Below are 23873 nucleotides of genomic sequence, written 5' to 3' on the forward strand. Positions count from 1 at the left end.
TACACTTTATATTCGGTCGGTCGGTCTCGGGCTATAATCGGGCTTTAGTCGGGCCTTAATCGGGCTACGGACATGTTTAATGTTAAACGGGCTTTAATCGGTTTTTAAACGGACCCTCTTTAAAATGTGCTATTATATTCCGGCCCACTCATGCAAGTCCAAAAAAATGACAATAAATCAATAAATGATACCAAATATAACCATTATTTAAAATGTGAACATGTCTTTACTTTTTAGTTTTTATTCTTTAATTTGGGGGGTAAAATAGGTATTTTACAATCATTAAAGGGTCGGGCCAAGTCGGTGTACAATAGGCCGGTCTCGGTTGGGCGTTATTCGGTCAGTCTCGGTCGGGCGCCCGACGGGCCAAGTAGCAAAACCGAGACCGACCATTTATAAACTGGCCGGGCTCAAGCCCGACACGTTTAATAAACAGTCCAAGCTGGGCCGATCTATAAATGGTCGGTCTCGATCGATTTAGTCGAGTCGGACCACGAATTGACACCCCTATGTTCAACCACTCATCCCAATGTCATTAATGTTTGACTTTATAGTACGAAATCAATCGTACTTTTACAGTCTCACCCTTGTTTGATACCCTCTCAAGTCCTAACACCACCCTAACCTCTTTCAAGAGACTCTCCATGAAAAACTTGGTTTGGTTGACTATTAAGCTCGTATGACCTTTCAAGTAAGACAATGTTGTTGTTGGTCATGACTATTAAACTTTCCCTTTAATGTTTCCTAATCCAATTTAAGGGAAGACATTCTCCATCTAGGACTATCAGACCGTGCCCTTGCACTCAGGCATATGAGGTTCGAAATGAACACCGCACCAATGTTGATCAAAGTTTATATTTGTACTCTCATTGGCTAAGGCACTAGTGCAAGGCACATACTCTAAAAAAAACCATTTGTCACTAATTTAATTATGGGAGAGGGTTCTCCACCATGCCAGTGTTGTGGGGGAATTTGCACGCTTCACCAATGGCATATTGTGAAAAGGGAAAATAAAGAAGGGGAATTTACTATCACTCCTCCACACTTCGCCTATATTTACTAAAACTCCCATACTTTTTACATTTTTACTGATGCTCCATTGTTTTTTGATTTTTACATCTTTTTCTCTCTTGGTCTTTTTAAATACTTAGATTACCATTCATTTTCACTAGTAACCAATTACACTTTTTTTAAATTGATTGGTTTAAAACATGGTTTGAACCAAACCACTTACAAGTTTTGTCTCATCTAATCATCAAGGATATTGATATAGCTGATGTATCTTTAAAGATATTATTTATTTATTTATTATTATTTTTTTTATTTCGACTCATCCAATCATCAGGGATGTTGTTTATTTATTTAATTAATTAATTATTATTATTTTTTTTATCTCATCCATCATAAAAAATTTAGCAATCTACTTTTTTTTATCGGTATGCTCTTCACTGCTTTCAGTGAAAGTTGAATGGTTCTCATTCAATCTAGTATGACCCGATTTATTTGATTGTGGGGTCAGTATGGGCCCGAGGGACTAGTTAAGCCGAAGGCCTGGATACTCGCCGTTAGGAAAAAAAGATTGATATCCATCTCAGCCAATCTAATGATTAAAAATAAATAAAAAATGTGTGGTACCCGATTGGAACATATGATACCAATATAGATATAGATATAGATCGGATACAAAATTATTCTTTTTTGAATTTACAATATTCTTGATGATTGGATGAGATAAAACTTGTTAGTGGTTTGGTTTAAATCATGTTTTGAACCAATCAATTTGGAAAAAAATATAATAATATAAGTGAAAAGGAAGGATAATCTAAGTATTTAAAAGAACAAGGGAGAAAGAGATGTAAAAATAAAAAATTAAGAAAATATTAATAAAAAAATAGAAGGCAAGAGAACTTTATTAAATATATTGTAGTGGAGTGATAGTAAATTCTCCACTAAGGAACCCGTGAGAGAGGGAACCAGCATTATGCATTGTCGTATGTTTTGTCGTATGTGGGAATTCTTTTCTACGGGAAACGTAGAAGATTCGAAAAAACCGTTAACAGGGATGACCGTTGGTCACCCAATCACTGTGGACCGTCAGATTAGAGGCGGCTGTAGTGTCAACCGTCCAATCTTTCTGTTATTCCCATGCGAGAGGGAAACTACTGTGAAAGAGAAAAGAGTCTCCGTTTCGACTTTCTACCTCATAAAGCAAATAGATCACCATTACAAAATCTCTTCTTTATCTGTTTTCTTCTGTGGATCATCTCAACATATAAAACTCAGTTTAGAAGAGAGGATCCGAGAGAAACCGAAAATGCAAGAAGGAGCTTCCTCTGCTGCAACTAAGTCTCCGATGCCTAATGCTTCTCATAACACGAACGCCGATCAGGTAACAGACTTTCCGGCCATTCCCACACACGGAGGACGCTATATACAATACAATATCTCCGGTAATCTGTTCGAGATCACCTCCAAGTATCGCCCACCTATAATGCACATCGGAGGTGGAGCTTACGGAAAAGTCTGGTACTCTGAAGCATTTTTTTTTTCCGATTTATCTTGCTTTTTCGTACACTTGGCTGGATAATGAGATATATCCTGGTTTGTGATTTAGGGTTGAATATTTACTTATCGGTCTGGTTTCGTTTCTTTCAGTTCTGCTTTGAATTCGGAGACGAACGAAATGGTTGCTATCAAGAAAATACCCAATGCTTTCGACAATCACATGAATGCCAAACGGACACTCCGCGAGATTAAGCTCCTCCGACGTTTAGATCACGAGAATGTATGTCAAATCTCCCTTTCTGCAAACCTTTAGACTTGATTTCCCAAGCATCATGCTTCTTTAATATCATTCTTGCGGTATGCCTGAATAACGGGGGTTGTGAGCTTTCTTCCCCCCCCCCCCCTCTTTTTGTGTGTAGTTTCTCTTATTGGGTTACAATGGTTGCTTTGATCTCTAATCCATATTTAGTTCTCTAATCCACATTCTTTATTAGAACTTAGAGAAAACAACTTCGCTTCCTGTGTAGCTTTGTGCAAAACGATTTACTTTGATGATTCTGGGGCAGAGTGCTCTAGGAGGTCTAAAAGCAACAGTTAGTAAGAGATGGGATTTCAAGGATTTCACAATTGCATCAATTTACTGTACCCATCACATTCTTGTAGTTTTTGGCTGGAGTTAGACTTTAAAAATTCATGTCAACTGGAACAAAGTGTTGATTTTAACATATTCAGGTTGTTGATCTTGATTCTGGTGACATACTGGTAAACAGAGTGCTGGTTCTCATCTTGTCAGGTCTAATGGTGATTTGTGTAAAACAGATCATCGGTATAAGAGATGTAATTCCACCACCTGTCCGAAGTGCATTTTGTGATGTCTATATTGCTACCGAACTCATGGAAATTGATCTTCACAAAATAATCCACTCTCATCAAGAGTTATCAGAAGAGCACAGCCAGGTAAATACTTTTCTCACACTTCTCCGTCAGTCCAATGTTAGGTTACTGATTATATTCCTTTCACTAAGGAGCATTAGGCCCTCAGTTTTAAAAATTGATCTTTCCTTCTTAATTGGCCTTCTTTGCAGTATTTCTTGTATCAGATCCTTCGAGGGCTGAAATATATACATTCTGCAAATGTTATCCATAGAGATTTAAAACCCAGCAACCTGTTGTTGAATTCAGATTGTGAACTGAAGATTTGTGACTTTGGTCTTGCTCGACTAACCTCAGAGAATGAGTTTATGACAGAATATGTGGTTACCAGATGGTACAGGGCACCAGAACTGTTGCTGAACTCTTCAGATTATACTGCTGCAATTGATGTGTGGTCCGTGGGTTGCATCTTTATGGAGCTGATGAATAGGAAAACATTATTTCCGGGTAGAGATCATATGCATCAGATGAATTTGCTGATAGAGGTGAGACGACATTCAAAACAAATTGAGTGTAATTGATGATTATGAAGTTCTGCTTCTGACACACAGCATGATTAGGCTTGGACTTCGACTTTCCTTTAGGAAAGAAAAGAAGAGAGAGGAAAAGAAAGCAAGAAGTGATGTAATTGGAAAACCTTTTCTTAACCACGGCAAAAGACCTCACCTTATTCAGCGATGCATTGACTAAATAAAGGAATATATGCTTACAGTTAGATTACTTTGACATGCACTATACACACAGACACAGGCACAATGTCTGTGATTTTGCCACCAGGGGAGAGACAAATTTTGCTCGTAGTTTCAAATATTTGACACTCTTGTGCATACTTGTTTAGTTGGATGGAATCCTATACTTCTATTTATTTGTTTGAATTTATGTTGATGGCAAAGCACTTAGTCTTGGGCCATCTACTGTTCCATTATATGGTACATACTTGACTCGAACATCTAAATATATGATGAAAAGTTTGAAGCATCCTTTATGATGGTGCTTTTATGGTTTTCTATTTTCTTTACATTAAATTTGTTATATTACATTTATTTTATGATTGATGCTTACTCCTGGTCTTCAACTTTTAGCTTCTTGGCACACCAAATGAATCTGAGCTTGGGTTTTTTCGGAATGAAGATGCAAGGAGGTATATTCGGCAACTCCCCCCTCATCCTCGCCAGCCATTTTCCAAGAAATTCCCTCATGTTCATCCAGATGCTATTGACCTTGTTGAGAAAATGTTGGCATTTGACCCCACCAGACGAATCACAGGTAATTTACAAACAGACATACCAACCTATTGAAGGAGTATTTTTGAGTGTTGGAGAAACCTACAGTCTAATTGATCTGTCCAGTAAAGTGGCAAGAGTCTTATAATGACGGGGGGCTATTGATAACTTGCCAATTACCGAATAAGCCGGGTACAATAAAATGGAGGCAACCAAAAACAATAAACACATCTATTAGTCTTTCGACTATGTCCTTGAAAAACTATACATGATGGAATCTTTGACCAGAGAAATGAATATAAACAAATAAAAACTGTAAAAGCATACTGTCTAGTATTTGTAACGTCACACATTGATTCCAGGAATAGCGATTCTCATGAAGATCCATCAGTAATGAGAATTAAGAAGTCACTGGTGAAGTTTCCATTAGCTGGCTACTGTATATATTTTTCATGTTTTAAAGCTCAGGGGTTATTTATACTCTAGTCTCTGGCTTATACAGAAGAGAAAGAGAAAAGTTGCATTTTGTGCTTTCGATTGAATATCTTTGTTTCCTATTTCTATGGTACTTATTATGCATAAGTTGGTGCCATTTGCCCTCAATTTTTTACTAGTATTAGATATTTTTGTAATTTTTTTTCCTGAAGTGTACATGCTAGTTAGAGTCTATGGATGAGTATGCAAAACAATGGGAGGCAATGGAAGAATATGCATTGAGTCAGTGCCATGGCACAATGAAGCTTTGTTCTTGACCTGGAAGTGTTATTGGCACTTAAATTTGGTGGGAGGGCATTCAACAACTTAAAAGGTTTTGTTGATTTTGGCATCTCTCACGGTGCAGTGTTAGGGGGTAGTTATTGACATTGCACTATTATTCCATTTATAAATGGTGATAACAAGGTGAGACTACTACACTGGTTTAGGGGATATGAACTTAGTATCTTCACATCCAAGTCTTCCACTAACTATTTTTGGTTGGTCAGAGGAATTTTCTGTCATTAATGTGCATGGTTTTGCTGTGTAATTCTTGTTTTGCCATTTTATGATAAAGTATCCATGGCAAATTATGCAGTTTGGTACTTAGTCTATCAATGTATTGTCTAATTAAAATTTTATTTAGTTACCTGACTGAATTGATTAGAGTAGTCTTGAAGATTATTTCTTTTTTTCTCAGGAGAGGGATATTGCTGTCACTATATCATGTATGACAGTATGAAAAGGAAGCTCTTCAGTAGCTTTGATGGATTGCTATATTTGCAGTTTTTTATTTGATCAACAAACTAATGGTGTTAACCAAGTGGGATTAAACTCCACCACTGCAACACTGACATATATGGAAGCAGGATAATTATATGAAAAATTCAAACTTTTTGTAAACATTGAATGATGTATTCCTTTTAGTGTTTTGAATCTTCTTTGTACTTCTATCATATCTGAATGTCAAGTTTGTCTTTGGGGCTGCAGTTGAAGAAGCACTTGCTCATCCTTACCTGGCAAGACTACATGATATTGCTGATGAACCTATCTGCAATGAGCCCTTCTCTCTTGAGTTTGAGAGACAGTCCTTGACAGAGGAACAGATGAAGGAGATGATATACAGAGAAGCCTTAGCATTTAATCCTGATTATGTTATTTCGTAGGCCTGTGATCTTGGTCTTGTTGATGGATGAATGCATATCTATCTATGGACAATATTGGAATACATGATGCATATGAAGGGACTATTGATGTGCCATTTAACCTTCAATGTTATGATCGCATATCAGTCATATGGGGGGGCTGGTCCCAGGTGTTGATGAGACCTTAGCCTCTCTCACCTTATGAGCTGGCTTTTTTAGGTGCAAGTTCTCCTAAGATTCATATCCATTCAACATGTCCTATCTAACAGAACTATGTCAAAGGTTAATGCATCGGAAAATTTCAAATGACATACTCCAGTGAGCAACTTTGCAGGTCTTCCTAATTGTTTCTGGTTCCCTTTGTTTGGCCATGACATCTCTTTGGAGGAAGTGCTGTGTTCTTGTTGTGTTACTACAGATTGTGATGCCCATTAATGGGACTCAAGCCTTTGGATTTACCGACTGTTGATAGTCAGTAAGACTGATAGCTCTCACATACTTGTGGGAGTCCCTGGTTTCCCTTTTGTCAATTTTTATTTCCTTGATTAGTCTGATCCTCAGAGTTTCTGGTGTATCTTTGAAATTCAGTAGAGTGTAAAATATGTAGTCAGAAGAATTTGTTTGATTGTATATGTTTGGAGAGTATGCTAATGAGAAATAAAAAGCACTTTAATTTTTTTTGGAGAGAAATCTTCACATCACAAAGATTTGTGGAAGAGGCCACATAAGAAGACACTAGGTCCCTCTCATATGGAGTTTTTTTTATTATTTTCTCTCTCCTTCTCTGACCATATGGATCCGATGTGAATGATATTATTTGTTGCATGGCTTGCACCACCATTGGTGTGGCGTGCAGATTCCTTCACACTGGCGTTATAGGGACTCCCAAATGAAATATCCAATAGGAGAGGGAAAATAATAAAGAACCCATTCGAGAGGAGGGAAAATGTAGAATATTCGAAAAACCGTTGGTCAAATATTCACTGTGGACCGTCGGATTAGAAGCGGCTGTAGCGTCAACCGTTCAATCTTTCTGTTCTTCCCGTGCTTTCTTTGTGAACAGTTGCTCGTAACTACTCAGAAAGAAAAGAGTCTCTTCGCTCCGACTTTCTTCCTCATAAAGCATATAGACCACCATTACCAAATCTCTTCTTCTTCTTCTGTGGAACAACGAACGTATGAAACTCAGATTAGACAGAGAGGATCTGAGAGAGACCGAAAATGCAAGAAGGAGCTGCCTCTGCTGCAGCTAATTCTCAGGTGCCTAATGCTTCTCAGAACACCAACGCCGTTCAGGTGACAAACTTTTCGGCCATTCCCACACATGGAGGACTCTATACACAATACAACATCTACGGTAATCTGTTCGAGATCACCTCCAAGTATCGTCCTCCTATAATGCTCATCGGAATTGGAGCTTCCGGAAGAGTCTGGTACTCTGAAGCATTTCTCCGGTTTATCCTCACCTGCAATTAGGGAAGAATCTTTATTCATTGGTCTGCTTTCGTTTCTTTCAGTTCTGCATTTAATTCGAAGACGAAAGAAATTGTTGCTATCAAGAAAATATCCAATGCTTTCGATAATCACAAGAATGCCAAACGGACGCTTCGCGAGATTATGCTCCTCCAACGTTTTAACCACGAGAATGTATGTCAAATTTCCCTTTCTGCGAACATTCACTCTTGATTTCCCAAGCATCATACTTCTTTAATCTTATTCTTGGGGTATGCCTGATTAATGGGTTTTGTGAGCTCTTTAAAGATTCTCTTATTGAGCTACAATGGTTGATTTGAGTAGCTTTATGCGAAACGAATTTTTTTGATGACTCATGAGGGGGTGATCTGGGGGGTGGGGGGTGTTCTAAAAGAATTAAGAGATGAATTTTTGAGGATTTCACAATTGGATCAATTTACGGTTGGTTACTAAGTTTATGGTAATCCTTGATCTTATAAAACACATACATTTAAGTACCTTTATACTATAGTCGATGTATATTTTTTTACCTGTTTGATTCTATTTTGTGTGTTTTGAGTTTTTATTTTGACAAGTATGTTTGAGTTCTTGTTTCTAATTGTGTTTATGTTTGAACATCGGCTGTCCTCTTGCATTATTTCTGATATGTTTGAGTTCTTGTTTCTTCTTGTATTTATGTTTGAACATCATCTGTCCTCCATTATCACTGTTGTGGATGAGGAAGTTTTACTTTACACCAAGCTCTTCTTTATTTTTATATTCTTCCTTTTTCATATTTCTTGAATCTTGATAGGTTGGATACTTTGCATGAATTAACTTGCTACTAGAAATTTGTTTCATACTAATAAGTTAAAGACTGTACCCATCACATCCTTGTAATTTGTCTGGAGTTAGACCCTGAAATAGTCATGTCAAGTTGAACACAGTGTTGATTTGGACATTTTGAGGTTGTTAATCTTGATTCTGGTCACATACTGGTAAACGGAGTATTGATTCTCATCTTGTCAAGTCTAATGATGATTTATGTAAAACAGATCATCTGTATAAAAGATGTAATTCCACCACCTGTACGAAGTGCATTTTGTGATGTCTATATTGCTACTGAACTCATGGAAACCGATCTTCACAATGTAATTTACTCTAATCAAGAGTTAACGGAAGAGCACAGACAGGTAAATACTTTTTCTCATAATTTTCCCTCAGTCCAAAGGTAGGTTGATGCTTATATTCTTTTCACTAACGAGCATTAGGCCTTTAGTTCTTTTAAAATTGATGTTTTCTTCGTAATTGGCCTTCTTTGCAGTATATCTTGTATCAGATCCTTCGAGGGCTGAAGTATATACATTCTGCAAATGTTATCCACAGAGATTTAAAACCCAGCAACATCTTGTTGAATTCAAATTGTGACGTGAAGATTTGTGACTTTGGTCTTGCTCGGATAACCTCAGAGAATGAGTTTATGACAGAATATGTGGTCACCAGATGGTACAGGGCACCAGAACTACTGCTGAAATCTTCAGATTATACTGCTGCAGTTGATGTGTGGTCTGTGGGTTGCATCTTTATGGAGCTCGTGAATAGGAAAACATTATTTCAGGGTAAAGATTATATGCATCAGATGAATTTGCTGATAGAGGTAAGACAACATTCAGAGCAGATAAAATGTAATCAGTGATTATGAAGTTCCACTTCAGACACACAGCATGGTTAGGCTTGGAATTAGACTTTCCCTTAGGAAAGAAAGGAAGAGAGAGAAAAAGAAAGAAAGAAGTGATATAATTGGAAAACCTTTTCTTAACCATGGCAACAGGTATCACCCCTATTCTGTGATGCATTGACTAAATAAGGGCATATATACTTACAGTATGGTTACTTTGACATGCTCTACACACAGACATAGGCAGAGTGTTTGAGATTTTCCACCAGGGGAAACACACAAATTTTGCTCGGAGTCAAATATTTGTACATACTTGTTTGGTTGTGATGTCTTTGAATTTGTCTGTTTGAATTTATGTTGATGGCAAAGCATTTAGTTTTGGGCCATCTACTGTTCCATTATATGGTACATACTTGACTTGAAAGCCTAAATATTTGATGAAAATTCTGAAGCATCCTTTATGATGATGCTTTTATGGTTTTCTATTTTCTTTACATTAAAAATTTTGATATTACATTTATTTTATGATTGATGCTTACAACTGGTTTTCAACTTTTAGCTTCTTGGCACGCCGAATGAATCTGAGCTTGGGTTTGTTCAGAATGAAGAGGAAAGGAGGTTTATTCAGAAACTCCCCCCTCATCCCCGCCAGCCTTTTGCCAAGAAATTCCCTCATGGTCATCCAGATGGTATTGACCTTGTTGAGAAAATGTTGACATTTGATCCCACCAGACGAATCACAGGTAATTTGTCTTGTAAGTAGTAGTTTTAACATTCCATGTGCATAATGTGACTAACTAATGTCTAGCTGGTACTAACATAGTCCGTCTTTGACAAAGCTTCGCTTATGAAAATGCCTGCAGAAAAGTTGAAAACTGCGGGTACTAAGATTTAAGACCCCGAGAAAAAAAGATCCTTTAAATAAAACAGTTTTTTCCATTTGTGAGAAGAAATAATGAATAGAAAAAAGACAAGCAGACATACCAACCTATTGAAAGAGTATTTTCGAGTGTTGGAGAAACCTACTGTCTATTTGATTTGTTCAGTAAAGTGGCAGGAGCATTATAATGTTGAGTGGATATCAATAGCTTGCCAATAACTTAATAAGCAGGGAACAAGAAAATAGAGGCAACCAAAAATGATTAACGCATCTATTAGTCTTTCGACTACGTCCTTGAAAAACCATATATGATGGAATCTTCGATCAGAGAAATGAATACAAAAAAATAAAAACCGCAAAAGCATACTGTCTAGTATTTATAATGTTACACATCTATTCCAGGAATTGCAATACTCATTAAGATCCTTTAGTAATGAGATTAAGAAGTCAATGGTGAAGTTTCCATCAGCTGATTAGTGTATACAATTTTTCATGTTTATATATACTTTAGTATTTTGCCTATACAGAATAGAAAAGTTTCATTTTGTGCTTTCAATTGAATATCTTTGTTTCCTATTTCTATGGTACTTATGATGTTAGTTGGTGCCTTTTATCCTCAATGTTCTTACTAGTATTAGATATTTTTGTCAATTTTTATATTTGGAGTGTGCATACCAGTTAGGGTCTATGGATGAGAATATGCAAAACAAAACATAAAAGGTTTTGTTGATTTTGGCATGTCTCACAGTTGCAGTGTTAAATGGTAGTTATTGAGATTGCACTATTATTCCATTTATAAATGGTGATAAGAAGGTGAGACTACTAGACTGGTTTGAGGGAATATGAACATAGTATCTTCTCATCCAAGTCTTCCACCATCTATTTTTGGTTGGTCAGATGAATTATCTGTTATTAATGTGCATGGTTTGCTGTGTAATTCTTGTTTTTCCATTTTATGATAAAGAATCCATGACCAATTATGCAGTATGGCACTTGGTCTATCAATGTGTTATCTAATTAAAATTTCATTTAGTTACCCGACTGAGTTGATGAGAGTAGTCTTGAAGATAATTTCTTTTGTTCTCAGGGGAGAGATAATAGTCACTATATCATGTCTGATAGTATAAAGAGGAAGCTCTGTAGCAGCTTTGGTGGATTGCTATGTTTGCTGTTTTTTATCTGATCAACAAACTAATGGTGTTGACCAAGTGGGCATTGATGAAAACATTGAATAATGTATTCCTTTCAATGTCTCAAATCTTCTTTATACTTTTATCGTATCTGATTGTCAATTTTGTCTTTGGCTGCAGTTGAAGAAGCAATTGCTCATCCTTACCTGGCACTGGCAGGACTACATGATATTGATGATGAACCCATCTGCCATGAGCCCTTCTCTCTAGAGTTTGAGAGACAATCCTTGACGGAGGAACAGATGAAGGAGATGATATACAGAGAAGCCTTAGAATTTAATCCCGATTATGTTATTCCGTAGGCCTGTGGTTTTGGTATTGTAGATGGACGAATGCACATCTATACCCTATATTGGAATACATGATGCATCATGAAGGGACTATTTACTTGCCATTAAACCTTCAATGTTATGATCCCATATCAATTCTGTAAGGGTCTTTGTGGGGGCTGCTAAGGCCCTCGGCTCCCTCTCCTTATGAGCTGGCAATTAGGGGTTAGTTCTCCTAAGATTCGTATCATTCAACAAGTCCCATCTAGCAGGAGTATGTCAAATGTTACACATCGGAAGATTCAAGCGACATACTCCAGTGAGCAACTTTGAAGATCTTTATTGTTTCTGGTTGTCTTTGTTTGGCCATGACTTCTCTTGGGAGGAAGTGCTGATTTCCTGCTGCACATGTTCTTGTTGTGTAAATACAGATTGTGATGCCCATTTATGCCGATTGTAGATAGTCAGTCACCTTAAAAGGTATGCAAAACTGATAGCTCTTATATACTTTTGGAAGTCCCTGGTTTTCTTTGTGCCAATTTTTATTTCCTGGATTAGTCTGATCCTCAAGAATTTCTGGTGTATATTTGCAATATAGTACAGTGTAAATATGTAGTCAGAGGAATTTGTTTGATTGTGTCTGTCTGGAGAGTATTGTAATGAGAAATAAAAAGCATTTCAATTTGTTTTGAAGAAATTTTTCATGTCACAATGACCTGTGAAATAGGCCACATAACAAGACACTAACTACCCTTACCAGCACTCTCTTGTTTTCAAATCGGAGGGCACTCAACGGAATAAGATGGGAAAAGAATCGTCACAATCCCAGAGTACTATTTCCCTCTCACATGGGTTTTCATTCTTTATTATTTTCTCTATCCTACTTTGACCATTTCTTGCACAACCGTTGGTGTGGTGTGTAGATTCCCCACACTGGTGCCGTTGGGAACAATCTTCTGAATGAAATATTCAACTTTCCCTACTTTGACCTAGCTGGAAGTTAGTGAGGTAATTGGGCATCTATTAAGAGCTTTTATTCCTATTGGCCAACTTTCATTGGTGCCCTGATCCTAAGAACATTAGCTTCACTTGGTCCCCTCACCATTCTTTTGTCTTTATTCAGTAATCTGAATCACATCCTTTCCTCTCCCCATTGGGTTTTATAGATAGTTGAACTTTGGAACATTAGTGTACATCTGCTTTGGCAAGCATTATCAGATTGGCCATGTCGGCAGTCTAGCTTTCTTATTCTCCTCCAGTCTCATCGGCCCCACCTAAACCTAATCGATGTACATGTGAACGATGTATATTCATAGCAAACAAACATAAGTTAATAAAAATGACACACCCAATGCATGGGGCTCCTACCACTGCATTGTTTGGGGAGAATTATAATGTATGTAATCCTATCTCTCTTTACAGGAAAATTATTTTTCAATTTGAACTCACACGATCACTAAGTCGAAATGGAACAGTCTTATCGTTACATCAATATTCGTTGATAATAAAAATAAGGATAATTGTGATGAAAAATTTGTGGAGGAATTGATCACCTAACTAAGTTGATTAGTTCTTAAGGATTTGACTATAATAAAGTGGGGGGCTATTTTTATGCTCTTGAGTCTTGATCAGTGACTTGTGGATCTCTCGTGTCCAACCAAACCAACAGTAGCATATGACGCATCACATGTTGGAGTTATTTATAATGAAAGTGACAAGTGTAATATATAATATTTCATTCAGAAGTATATAAGATAAAAGTTTTTTATGGTCTATTGACCAGAGATGGATGTGGCATTGTGGTGATTTGTAGCCATCCACCTTAGACTGAACATTAAATACTCTCATGTGGCATAGACAGAATGTCAAATCTCATTCATAATCATTATTATTTTTCCTCTTTTTAAGCCGTTGATGGATAGAATTATCATTAAAGAAAGAAGAGGCCCCCACAATGATCAAAATTACCATAATCTCTTTCTTAAATCCATGGTTTGAGGTTTTGGTATAAGATGACCCATATTGGTATTGCTAACCCCTTGATCTTGATACCATATTGGTGAAACGATTGAACAAGGGCGTGGTGTGAAAGTTGTAGAATCCAAACGAGTTAGAAAGGTGTGAACGAGGCTTGACAAGTTAAAACCCAAAGAGAAAGGTTTATGACTGAACACCAATCAGAATGAATCCCAATCGAGCAGTTGGTCTCGCGTAGTTTAGTTCAATCAGATCCGAAAGGGAAGAAGCTGGTGGTAAAAATACTTCAACCGGAGTGAACAGAAGGATAAAGTAAGTGCAACAAGGGCCAGTCAACAAGAAAAAAGACCTTCATTCTTGTTTTTTGTCTTCAAGTCTTGGATCAGTTTGTTCCTCTCCTCGACCATAAGATCAGATTAGAGAGAAAACACTCAAAAATCCAATTTTTAAAAGCTTTGGAAATTTATTATAATAATAATAAAAAAATGGATGACTAAAGATACAAGAGAAAGATGGCACTAAAGAGCTTGGATCCACTCCCCATTCATGTATTTTTCGTGACAACGGATGTCTTTTTATATAAATACCCCTCTAATTTCAAAACAGTCGTAATGAATAATGACATAATAGAAGGGTATTTATGGAAATAAAAGATTCACCATTAAACTACAAAAATGATTATATTTTTCCATGAAAATTGACATCTGATCAATCTTAATCTAGAGTTTACCCTTTCATTAGGGGTTGGTGGTGTTTGAAGAGATCATCTCTCCACTTTGGCAGGATAAGAAATCATCCTTTCATGTAGCACATTAGATGAACCTCATAAATTATATTGGGATCATTGATTAGCCTAATTTCAATTAAAGATAATGTAAGGAATACGTGTGTGATCTGGTTTTGATTCCCTAAACGGAATAATGCAGAAAATTCCAAAAACCGTTGACCAAGATGGCCGCCAGTCAATTTCAACCGTCAGATTAGAGGCGGCCGACGCGCTTCTCCGTTCTGGCGATTTCGTATTTGTTTCCGAGCAGTTGCTCTGAACCACCTGAAACGAAACTGTCTCCATTTCTGACTTTCTTCCTCATAAAGCAGACACCACCATCGCCAAATCTCTTCTTCTTTCTCTGGATTATCGGACCATACAAGGTTCAGATCGCACAGAGAAAGAGGTAGAGAGCGAAGATGCATCAAGGAGCTGCTGATTCGGCGATGCCTAATGCTTCTCAGAGCATGAGCGCTGGTCAGGTAGCAGATTTTCCGGCCGTTCCCACACATGGAGGACGCTTTACCGAATTCAATATCTTCGGTAATTTGTTCGAGATTACCTCCAAGTATCGGCCTCCTATAATGCCCATCGGACGTGGTGCTTACGGAATAGTCTGGTACACTGAAAGCCTTTTTTATCTTGATTTCTCCATAGATTTGGTTGGATTATAATATCTATCCTGGCTTGTAATTAGGGAAGAATTTTTACTTGTTGATCTGATCTCGTTTATTTCAGTTCTGTATTGAATTCGGAGACGAATGAAATGGTTGCTATCAAGAAAATAGCTAATGCGTTCGACAATCACATGGATGCCAAACGGACACTCCGTGAGATTAAGCTGCTCCGACATTTAGATCACGAGAATGTATGTCTAAGCTCTCTTTCTGCAAAGCTTTACACTTGATTTCTCAAGCATCATACTTCTTTAATCTTATTCTTACGGTATGCCTGAAAAATGGGGTTTGTGAACTTTCTTTTTATCTTTCGGAGTTATTGAGCTACAATGGTTGCGTTGATCTCTGATCCATACATAGTTCTCTCCTCCGCTTTCTGAAGTAGAACTTAGAGAAGCGACTTCGCTCTCCAAGTAGCTTTATGGGAACGATTTACTTTAATGACTCATGACTTCTGAGGCAGTGTGATATTGGGAGGTCTAAAAACAACACAGTAAGAGATGGGTTTTCAAGGATTTCACAATTCTGTCAAATTTCGGTTGGTTACTTAATTTCAGTCTTTAAACTTCTATTTTCAAACAAATTGCTTTGACACATTAAAAAAAATTCAAATAAGAAATTCAATTTGACTGACTAAGGTTGAAGAAGAAAGGTTTACGTTGCCATACACTACCATGGGTGGTGCCCCTTTATTTCTATATCTAGTCTAATTTATAAATTTAACTTTGAAACGTTAATGGTTATCCTTAATTCAATATAATAAAAACTAAGCACCTTTGTTCCATTGCCAAAGTATGATTTGTTTACCTTTTTTTCTTTTCTTTTTCGGATAAGTATGTTTAAGTTATTGTTTCTAGCTGTATTTATGTTTAAGTATCAGCTTTCCTGCTTCATTAATACTTTTGTGGAAGAGGAAGTCTTACTTTACGCCAAGCTCTTCTTTATTTGTATAATCTACCTTTTTCATATTTCCTCATTCTTGATAGGTTGGATAATTTTACAGGAATTAACTTGCGACTAGCAACTCTGTTTGAGACTAATGGGTTGAAAGCTGTACCCTTAACATCCTAGTAGTTTGCCTTGGGTCAGACCTTGAAATATTCATGTCTAATGAAATAAACTAATAAAGCATTGATTTGAACATTTGAGGGTGGATGATCTTTATTCTGGTCACATACTAGTAAACAGAGTGTTGATTCTCATCTTGTCAAGTCTAATGATGGTTACGTAAAACAGATCATCGGTATAAGAGATGTAACTCCACCACCTGTACGAAGTGCATTTTGTGATGTCTATATTGCCACCGAACTCATGGACACCGATCTTCACCAAATAATTCGCTCCAATCAACAGTTATCAGAAGAGCACAGCCAGGTGAATACTTCTTCTCATACTTTTCCCTCAGTCCAATTGTAGGTTGTTGATTTAATCCTTTCCACCAAGGAGCATTGGGATTTAGTTTTTTAACAAATGATTTTTCCTTCGGAATTGGCTTTCTTTGCAGTATTTCTTGTATCAGATCCTTCGAGGGCTGAAGTATATACATTCTGCAAACGTTATTCACAGAGATCTAAAACCCAGCAACCTTTTGCTGAATGCAAATTGTGATTTGAAGATTTGTGACTTTGGTCTTGCTCGGCCAACCTCGGAGAATGAGTTTATGACAGAATATGTTGTCACCAGATGGTACAGGGCACCAGAACTGTTGCTCAACTCTTCAGACTATACTGCTTCAATTGATGTGTGGTCTGTGGGTTGCATCTTTATGGAGCTGATGAATAGGAGACCATTATTTCCGGGTAGAGATCATGTGCATCAGATGCGCTTGCTGACAGAGGTTAGACAACAATTTGAACAAACAGAGTGTAATTCATGATTATGAAGTTATGCTTCTGAATCACAGCATGGTTAGGCTTGGATTTAAACTCTCCTTTAGGAAGGAGAAGAGAAAAAAGAAAGCAAGTCACGATGTTATTGGCACAGTTTTTTTTTTTACCATGGCAGCAGGCCTCACCCTTATTTAGTGATGCATGGACTAAACATAAACAAAGATGTATATACTATCAATATGGGCACTTTCACACACTACACACAGACACGGGCACAGTGTTTGAGATTTCTCCCTGGGGGTGATTTGACACTGGGGGGAAACACACAAATTTCACTTGGAATTTCAAACATTTGACGCACTTGTACATATTTGTTTAGTTATGACGTATTCCCAAACTTCTTTTCATCTGCTTGAATTTATGTTGATGACAAAGCACTTGGCTTTGGGGCTTTATACTGTGCCATTATATCATAAATGTATAAAGGAACTTCTGAAGCATCCTTCTAATAGTGCTTTTATGGTTATGTAGTTATTTTACGTTAAAAATTTTGTATTACATTTATTTTGTAATTGATGCTTACACTTAATTTTCAACTTCAGCTTCTTGGCACACCAAATGAATCTGAGCTTGGGTTTGTTCGGAATGAAGATGCAAGGAGGTTTATTCGGCAACTCTCTCCTCATCCTCGCCAGCCATTTGCACAGATATTCCCCCATGTTCATCCAGATGCCATTGACCTTATTGAGAAAATGTTGACGTTTGACCCCAACAGAAGAATCACAGGTAGTTTTTCTTGTTTGTAGTTGTTTTTATGTTCCATGTGCTTCTGTGACCAATTAATCTCTATCTGCTACTAACATAGTTTGTCTATGATGAAACTTCACTCATTACAATGCATGCAAAAAAAATGAAAGCTGTGATTACTAAGGAATAGGACCCCAAGAAAAATTTAAATTCTTCATCTTAATTTCACATCCTTTAAATAAAACACTTTTTTGTGCTTTGTCCCCCTCCCATTCCTTTCCCTCGTGGGAGAAAAGAATGAAAAGAAAAAGGAATATGACTAGCAGACATCCAACCAATTCAAAGGTATGTTTGAGTGTTGGAGAAACTTACTGTCTAGTTGATTTGTCCGGTAAAGTTGCAAGGGCATTAACTGTTGAGGGGCTATAGACGACTTTCCAATGACCTAATGAGCTGGAACAAGAAACTGGAGGAAACCAAAATCAGTTACTCCTAGGGAAGTACACCTATTAGTATGTCGACTATGTCCTTGCAAATTATGCAAGATGGAATCTTTCATCAATGAGATGAATATAAACAAATAAAACCATAAAAGCATACTGTCTTGTATGTGTAATGTCCCTCATCCATTCTGGGTATAGCGATAAGCATGAAGATCCTTGAGTAATAAGAATTAAGAAGTCACTGGTGAAGTTTCCTTCAGCTGGCTAGTTGATACACATGTTTTCAAGCTCATGGGCATTGGGCTATATATCTTTTCCAGCTTTCTGTGTTACTATGCGTAATTTGATGCCATTCTCCTCAAAAAAATTTTATTAGATCGTTTTAAAATTGTTATACTTGGAGTGTGCATGCATGCTAGTTAAGAGTCTATGGATGAGTATGCAAAACAATGTTGAATGGTTGTTTCTGTTTTGATTTAAAATCTTTAATAATAGAAGCCATATTTATATTGGAAGGATAAGGTTTCTAATAAGCAGTGAATGGAAAGCTCCTTACATGTTAAAAAGTGTCAAACCAATTGATGTTCCAGAGCAAATAGAAGGTATCATAGTTGTCACGGCGCCAAGGCAAACCAAGGCGGTGGAGGGTTGTCTAAGCGCTTAGGCGAGAAGGCGCCCGCCTTAAGGCGAACTAGGCGAACAAGTGTTATTTTTTATTTTTTCTATTTTCTAACATTATTTAGTAAGTTATATATATCTTGTATCATAAAAAATCAAGATTAAGCCACATCAAGTCATTAAAAATAAACATTTAGCCACATCAAATCATAAAAAATTAACATTAAGTCATATTAAGTTATAAAAAATCAACATTTTGAGAAATGCTCTTATTCTATAATAAGTTTGACTGGTCAAATGATTTTATTTTTACATGAGACTTTTTGTATTAGTTATAATATAAAACCAGATTTCTAACAAGTCTAAGATTACTTAAATCTGAGTTGCAATGACAAAGTTATGCTTCAGTCAAACTTATTTTTAAGTGCGCGAATATTGTTAAAATCGCTTGAATGAAAATAATTTTATGAATATCAAAACAAAATATTTTTTTACCGGACTTTTGGTTTTTAGCAATGTTTTAACATGATAGAATTTATAAAATTTTCATAATTGAGAGAAACCCTAGTATTTAAAAGTTGAAAATCGTCCCTATAACCAAAATCCAGTTTTTGTTCTTGGACTGGGGGGTTGACTTTTTATCCTTTTGGAATTTGATTTTTAAACTATTTTTATTGGATTCAAATAAGGGGTATTTGCTTATTTATGAATAATATCTTAAGTAAATGAAATAACAAATATTAAAAACATTTACTTGAATGATATTTGGCATAAATAAGTGCCGAAACACAAGGTGACATGCAGTGCAACAAGGCGGCTGTCGCCTAGGCCCCAGGCAAACCGCCTGGACGCCTAAGCGTCGCCTAGGCGACGCCTTGACAACTATGGAAGGTATTGATAAATACTCTGATCGGGAGGAGGTTTGAAATAAAGGAAATAAGATTGGCCCATTTAAAACATGCATATGCTAAAAACTGGTCAGGTAGGATGAGCAATCCAAGTTAGACAGATGCTTATATGAAAGGTGGAGATGAGTTAGCAGTTTTAGGTTCGGACTTTTCAATGTGCATTTAGCTGTTTTAAATTATTTTAGTCAAAAACATAAATGAACTTCCCATTTGGAAACAGGAATATCATCCAAGGTGAAAAATTGTTTTGGGTCCTGCTTTTGATATGGGGTAAAAGGTGTAGGAGGGACAGGAGGTTGTCTGGGTGTGTCAGGATTCTGTATTTCAGGATCATCATCCATTTCTGAAACATGAGGTGCAGCAGGTTGGGGTCCTTCATTCATGAAAGAAGGAGGGGGGGGGGGGCTGGATCTGAAATAGAAAGGGTTGTAAGATACTCAGAAAGAGGGTTTTCTGAGGGGGAAATGATGGTATGGATGGATTTTGGTGGTGTAGTAGTCACAGGGGTAGAGGTAGTAGTGGCTGAGGGAACTACTGATGGTGTTCGTAAAGGATTAGGAATTCCCTTTTTGATTTCAAATTCATCATTCCCTTCCAAACTGTGAATCAAACAAGCTTTTTGTCCGAGTAAATAGTTTCTAAAGTGGAAGCCATGAAGCAGTTCCCTGCGGTGTAATAGCCATCAGAGTCTGATGGTCCAAAATATCTAATCTGAGGTTCCACCATAACAATGGGGAGGGGACCTAGCCACTATTGTTTGGTCTGTGGGCCTAGACAGGGGTTCTTTTCTATGAACCAAGTCACCAATGCCTTGGCTACACTGGCCTTTACGGTTTTGTGTTCCCAATTTTTTGTCGTATGTTGGGAAAGCTGTAGGAACCTTTATGCAATAATATGCCCTTAATTGTCCTATGTTATCCTTATTGATAATTGGGGTTTACAAATGAAAGGACAAAGAAGAAGAAAACACTACACAAGAACCAGAAGAAAGATGTTTTACACAAGGAGAACACCATTTTGTTTGTAAATGCAAAGGAAAGTGTTGAAAAGATAAATGCTGGTCTAACTTCCTAGGAAAACAGAGGAAGAATATGCATTGATTACAGTGCACATTACACAAAGTAGCTTTGTTCTTGACTTTAAAGCATCATTGGGATCTAAATCTGGGGGAGGGCATTCAACAACTGAAGGTTTTATTGACTTTGGTTTCTCTCATAATATGGTGTTGAGGGATAGTTACTGAGATTGCACAATTACTTCATTTATAAATGGTGATAACAAGGTGAGACTAATACACTGGTATTGGGGATATGAACTTAGTATATTCACATCCAAGTCTTCTAAAAATTTTTGGTGGTCAGAGGAATCATCTGTCATTAATATGCATGGTTTTGCTGCGTAGATCTTGTTTTGCAGTTGTATGATAAAGAATCAATGACCTATTATGCAGTATGGCTCTTGTCTGTGTAGTTCTTGTTTTGCTGTTTTTCCATTTCATCAACAAACTAATGGTGTTAAACCAAGGCATTAAGTACACCACCACTATCAACACTGACAGATGGAAGCAGGATATATGAAAAATTCGAACTCCGTGAAAACATTGAATGATAGAATACGGATTCCTTTCAAAGTTTCAATCTTTTAAATCTTCTTTATACTTTTATTGTATCTGATTGTTAAGTTTGTCTTTGACTGCAGTTGAAGAAGCGCTTGCTCATCCTTATTTGGCAAGATTACATGATATTGCTGATGAACCCGTCTGCCCTGAGCCCTTCTCTTTCGAGTTTGAGAGACAGGCCTTGACGGAGGATCAGATGAAGGAGATGATATACAGAGAAGCCATAGCATTTAATCCAGAATATGTTATTTGGTAGGCTTATGGTCTTAGTATTGTAGATGAATGAGTGCATATATATACAGAGATGCATCAGGGAGGGACTACTGACATGCCATTTAACCATCAACTTGTCTCATCTAGTAGAATTATGTCAAAGGTTGATGCATCAGAAGATTGCACATCACATACTCCAGTGAGCAACATTTGCAGATCTTTGTTGTTTCTGGTTGCCTTTGTTTATCCACGATGTCTTTTTGGGGGAAGTGCTGAGTTCCTGCTGCATGTGTTCTTGTTCTATGACTACAGATTGTGATTGACTAAAAATTGTGATGCCCATCAATGGGACTCATCCTATTGGTTTACCACTGTAGACTGTAGAGCAATCAGTCACCTTACAAGGTCTGTAAAACTGATAGCTCTTATATACTTGTGAGGATACCCTGGTTTTTCTTGTGCCAATTTTTATTTCCTGGATTAGTTTGATCTTCAGAGTTTCTGGTGTATCTTTGGTGTAAAATAGTATGTAGACAGAAAAATTTATTTGATTCTATTTGTTTGGAGGGTATGATAATGAGAAATAAAAAGCACTTCAATTTTTTTTTTGGAAAAATCTTCATTAAATGATCTCTCTGCCCCTCTATTGATGAAATCATTCTATCACCCCTCATTGGTATGTTCCTCTATGTTCTTCTGCATGTGATCCACCATTAAAATCCTTTATCTATTTTTACCAAATCTCAAGCCTAGAAGGGCTAAAGATTGGTTAACTTTAAGAAAAGTTGGTGTGGAGTGTGTAGAGATGTGAGCTCGTTGAATGTGAAACCTTCTGAGTGCATGGAGGAGGAAGGAGTTACCTATTGGAAACTTTTTTGCCCCAGGCGGATGAATTTTAAAAAGAAAAAAAAAAAAGTATACCGGAGTGGGGATCAAAACTTTTTATGAAATTAATTACTGTCACCATGGGCAATATTGGATTGTGAGGTGGCTTTTGTAACAAATTGTTGTCACATGAACCATTTCCATTTTCTCTGTCATGGGAGTGCAGGTATTATTTCATACAGCAGTGCAATGTGTGGTAGACTGGTAAATAGGGTTATTATGGTCTAATAATATGATTAAACCCCTAACCAATTTTTTTCTCACGAATATAAAACCTCTACTTTTACCAAAAAACAAAACCCCTACTTACGTTTGACAGTTTGTGCATGCTTTTCAGAATAAATTAGTCTTTTTGTTCTTTTAATGAAACATGATTCTGAAGAGAGAGAGAGAGAGAGAGAGAGAGAGAGAGAGTAATAAAGCTGTTAAGATAAATATTTAAAGGAAAAAAATATTTCAATTGGCATAAGCAGTCCCTTGGCCTCGGCTGTGTAAAGTAAAGATGCTAAAATGGGAAATCAGTTCTCTTTAGGCAAAGTTCTTTCTTTTTGTTGTGTTAAAATATAGTTCTATTTACCTTATTAAAAAAAAGAAAAAAGTCGCTTTGCACTTTGACAAAGGGCAAACCTCCAACAAAAAGTTGTTTTTTTTTTGTTTCCTTTTTTCTTTTTTCCTTTACAAATATTCTCACATTTTGTTAAATTATTATTATTTTTTTTGCCTTTTTAGGTTGAAAGAAAATTTTATTCAAATTGAAAAAGACAAGCAAATAGAGAAATAGAGAAGGTAAGACTGGACTTGCTAATCTCCCACCTAGTAGTAGGGCATTGAGTCCAAGAGTTCTTTGCCGTAGAGTCAAGTTCTACCGGTTCTTCTTTACGGTCTATTGGACTGTCTTGCCTGTGAGGGAGAACAAGTAGTTTTTTTTTTTTTCTTTTGAAAGAAGAATGAAAGTTACAATCGGAGCATCAGATATCATGAGATGCGAATGCCCCCCTTTGGGATGGTAGGAGAGAGATGGAGAATGATTCCATTGCTTTTATGATCATCTGATTGTACGAGTGAGTATTTAATATTTGTTATATTTTTTACCATTACATGAATGACGAGGGGTATAATTGAAATTAAAAAAGATAAATGTTGAATATTTATCTATAAAATCAGGTGATCATAAAAACAATGGATTTGATCTCAAAGAGAAGGAAAGTAGACATGTAATACGGTCAGATTATTATTTGAAGATGAATCTCAAATTACATGTAACCAAATCCTCGTAAACATGGCAGAATGCATCCAATGGGCCCTGAGGTTGTGTGCCGGGTGTTGCCAGTCGTCCGATTTGCGATAGCGAGGATCTGGATCAGTCTCAAAATGCTGGTCAAAAGTGATGAGTCTCATGACTCAAACTTTCCTTAGCTTTGTCAAAATGTCAGGGATGGT

At 36.8% G+C, this 23873-nt stretch overlaps 3 protein-coding genes across 6 annotated transcripts; all 3 read left to right on the forward strand.

The window, feature by feature from the left end:
• Nucleotides 1-2228: 2228 nt before the first annotated feature.
• LOC122087221 (mitogen-activated protein kinase 3-like) lies at nucleotides 2229-6970 on the forward strand. 3 transcript variants are annotated; one of them, XM_042656280.1, is made up of 6 exons: nucleotides 2229-2526; nucleotides 2656-2785; nucleotides 3325-3462; nucleotides 3591-3923; nucleotides 4521-4704; nucleotides 5836-6267. In XM_042656280.1, the coding sequence occupies exons 1-6, from the start codon at nucleotides 2315-2317 to the stop codon at nucleotides 5931-5933; spliced, it is 1095 nt and encodes a 364-aa protein (XP_042512214.1). In that variant the 5' UTR covers nucleotides 2229-2314; the 3' UTR covers nucleotides 5934-6267. The 3 variants fall into 3 exon arrangements, with proteins under 3 accessions (XP_042512214.1, XP_042512213.1, XP_042512215.1); XM_042656279.1 differs by having other exon boundaries at nucleotides 2231-2526; nucleotides 6126-6970; XM_042656281.1 differs by having other exon boundaries at nucleotides 2388-2521; nucleotides 6126-6970.
• Nucleotides 6971-7081: 111 nt separating this feature from the next.
• On the forward strand, nucleotides 7082-12446 carry LOC122087220 (mitogen-activated protein kinase 3-like). 2 transcript variants are annotated; one of them, XR_006142711.1, is made up of 7 exons: nucleotides 7082-7713; nucleotides 7798-7927; nucleotides 8788-8925; nucleotides 9057-9389; nucleotides 9970-10153; nucleotides 11601-12068; nucleotides 12181-12446. XR_006142711.1 is itself a non-coding variant. In XM_042656278.1 (6 exons), the coding sequence occupies exons 1-6, from the start codon at nucleotides 7502-7504 to the stop codon at nucleotides 11780-11782; spliced, it is 1179 nt and encodes a 392-aa protein (XP_042512212.1). In that variant the 5' UTR covers nucleotides 7082-7501; the 3' UTR covers nucleotides 11783-12446. The 2 variants fall into 2 exon arrangements, 1 of the variants encoding a protein (XP_042512212.1); XM_042656278.1 differs by having other exon boundaries at nucleotides 11601-12446.
• Nucleotides 12447-14629: 2183 nt separating this feature from the next.
• LOC122086138 (mitogen-activated protein kinase 3-like) lies at nucleotides 14630-22164 on the forward strand. The gene is made up of 6 exons (XM_042654853.1): nucleotides 14630-15114; nucleotides 15234-15363; nucleotides 16409-16546; nucleotides 16677-17009; nucleotides 17604-17787; nucleotides 21416-22164. Exons 1-6 carry the CDS (start codon nucleotides 14915-14917, stop codon nucleotides 21589-21591), a joined length of 1161 nt encoding a protein of 386 aa, XP_042510787.1. The 5' UTR covers nucleotides 14630-14914; the 3' UTR covers nucleotides 21592-22164.
• Nucleotides 22165-23873: the final 1709 nt, after the last annotated feature.

The sequence above is a fragment of the Macadamia integrifolia genome, chromosome 8 (assembly GCF_013358625.1).
Source record: "Macadamia integrifolia cultivar HAES 741 chromosome 8, SCU_Mint_v3, whole genome shotgun sequence".
Classification (NCBI taxonomy): Eukaryota; Viridiplantae; Streptophyta; class Magnoliopsida; order Proteales; family Proteaceae; genus Macadamia; species Macadamia integrifolia.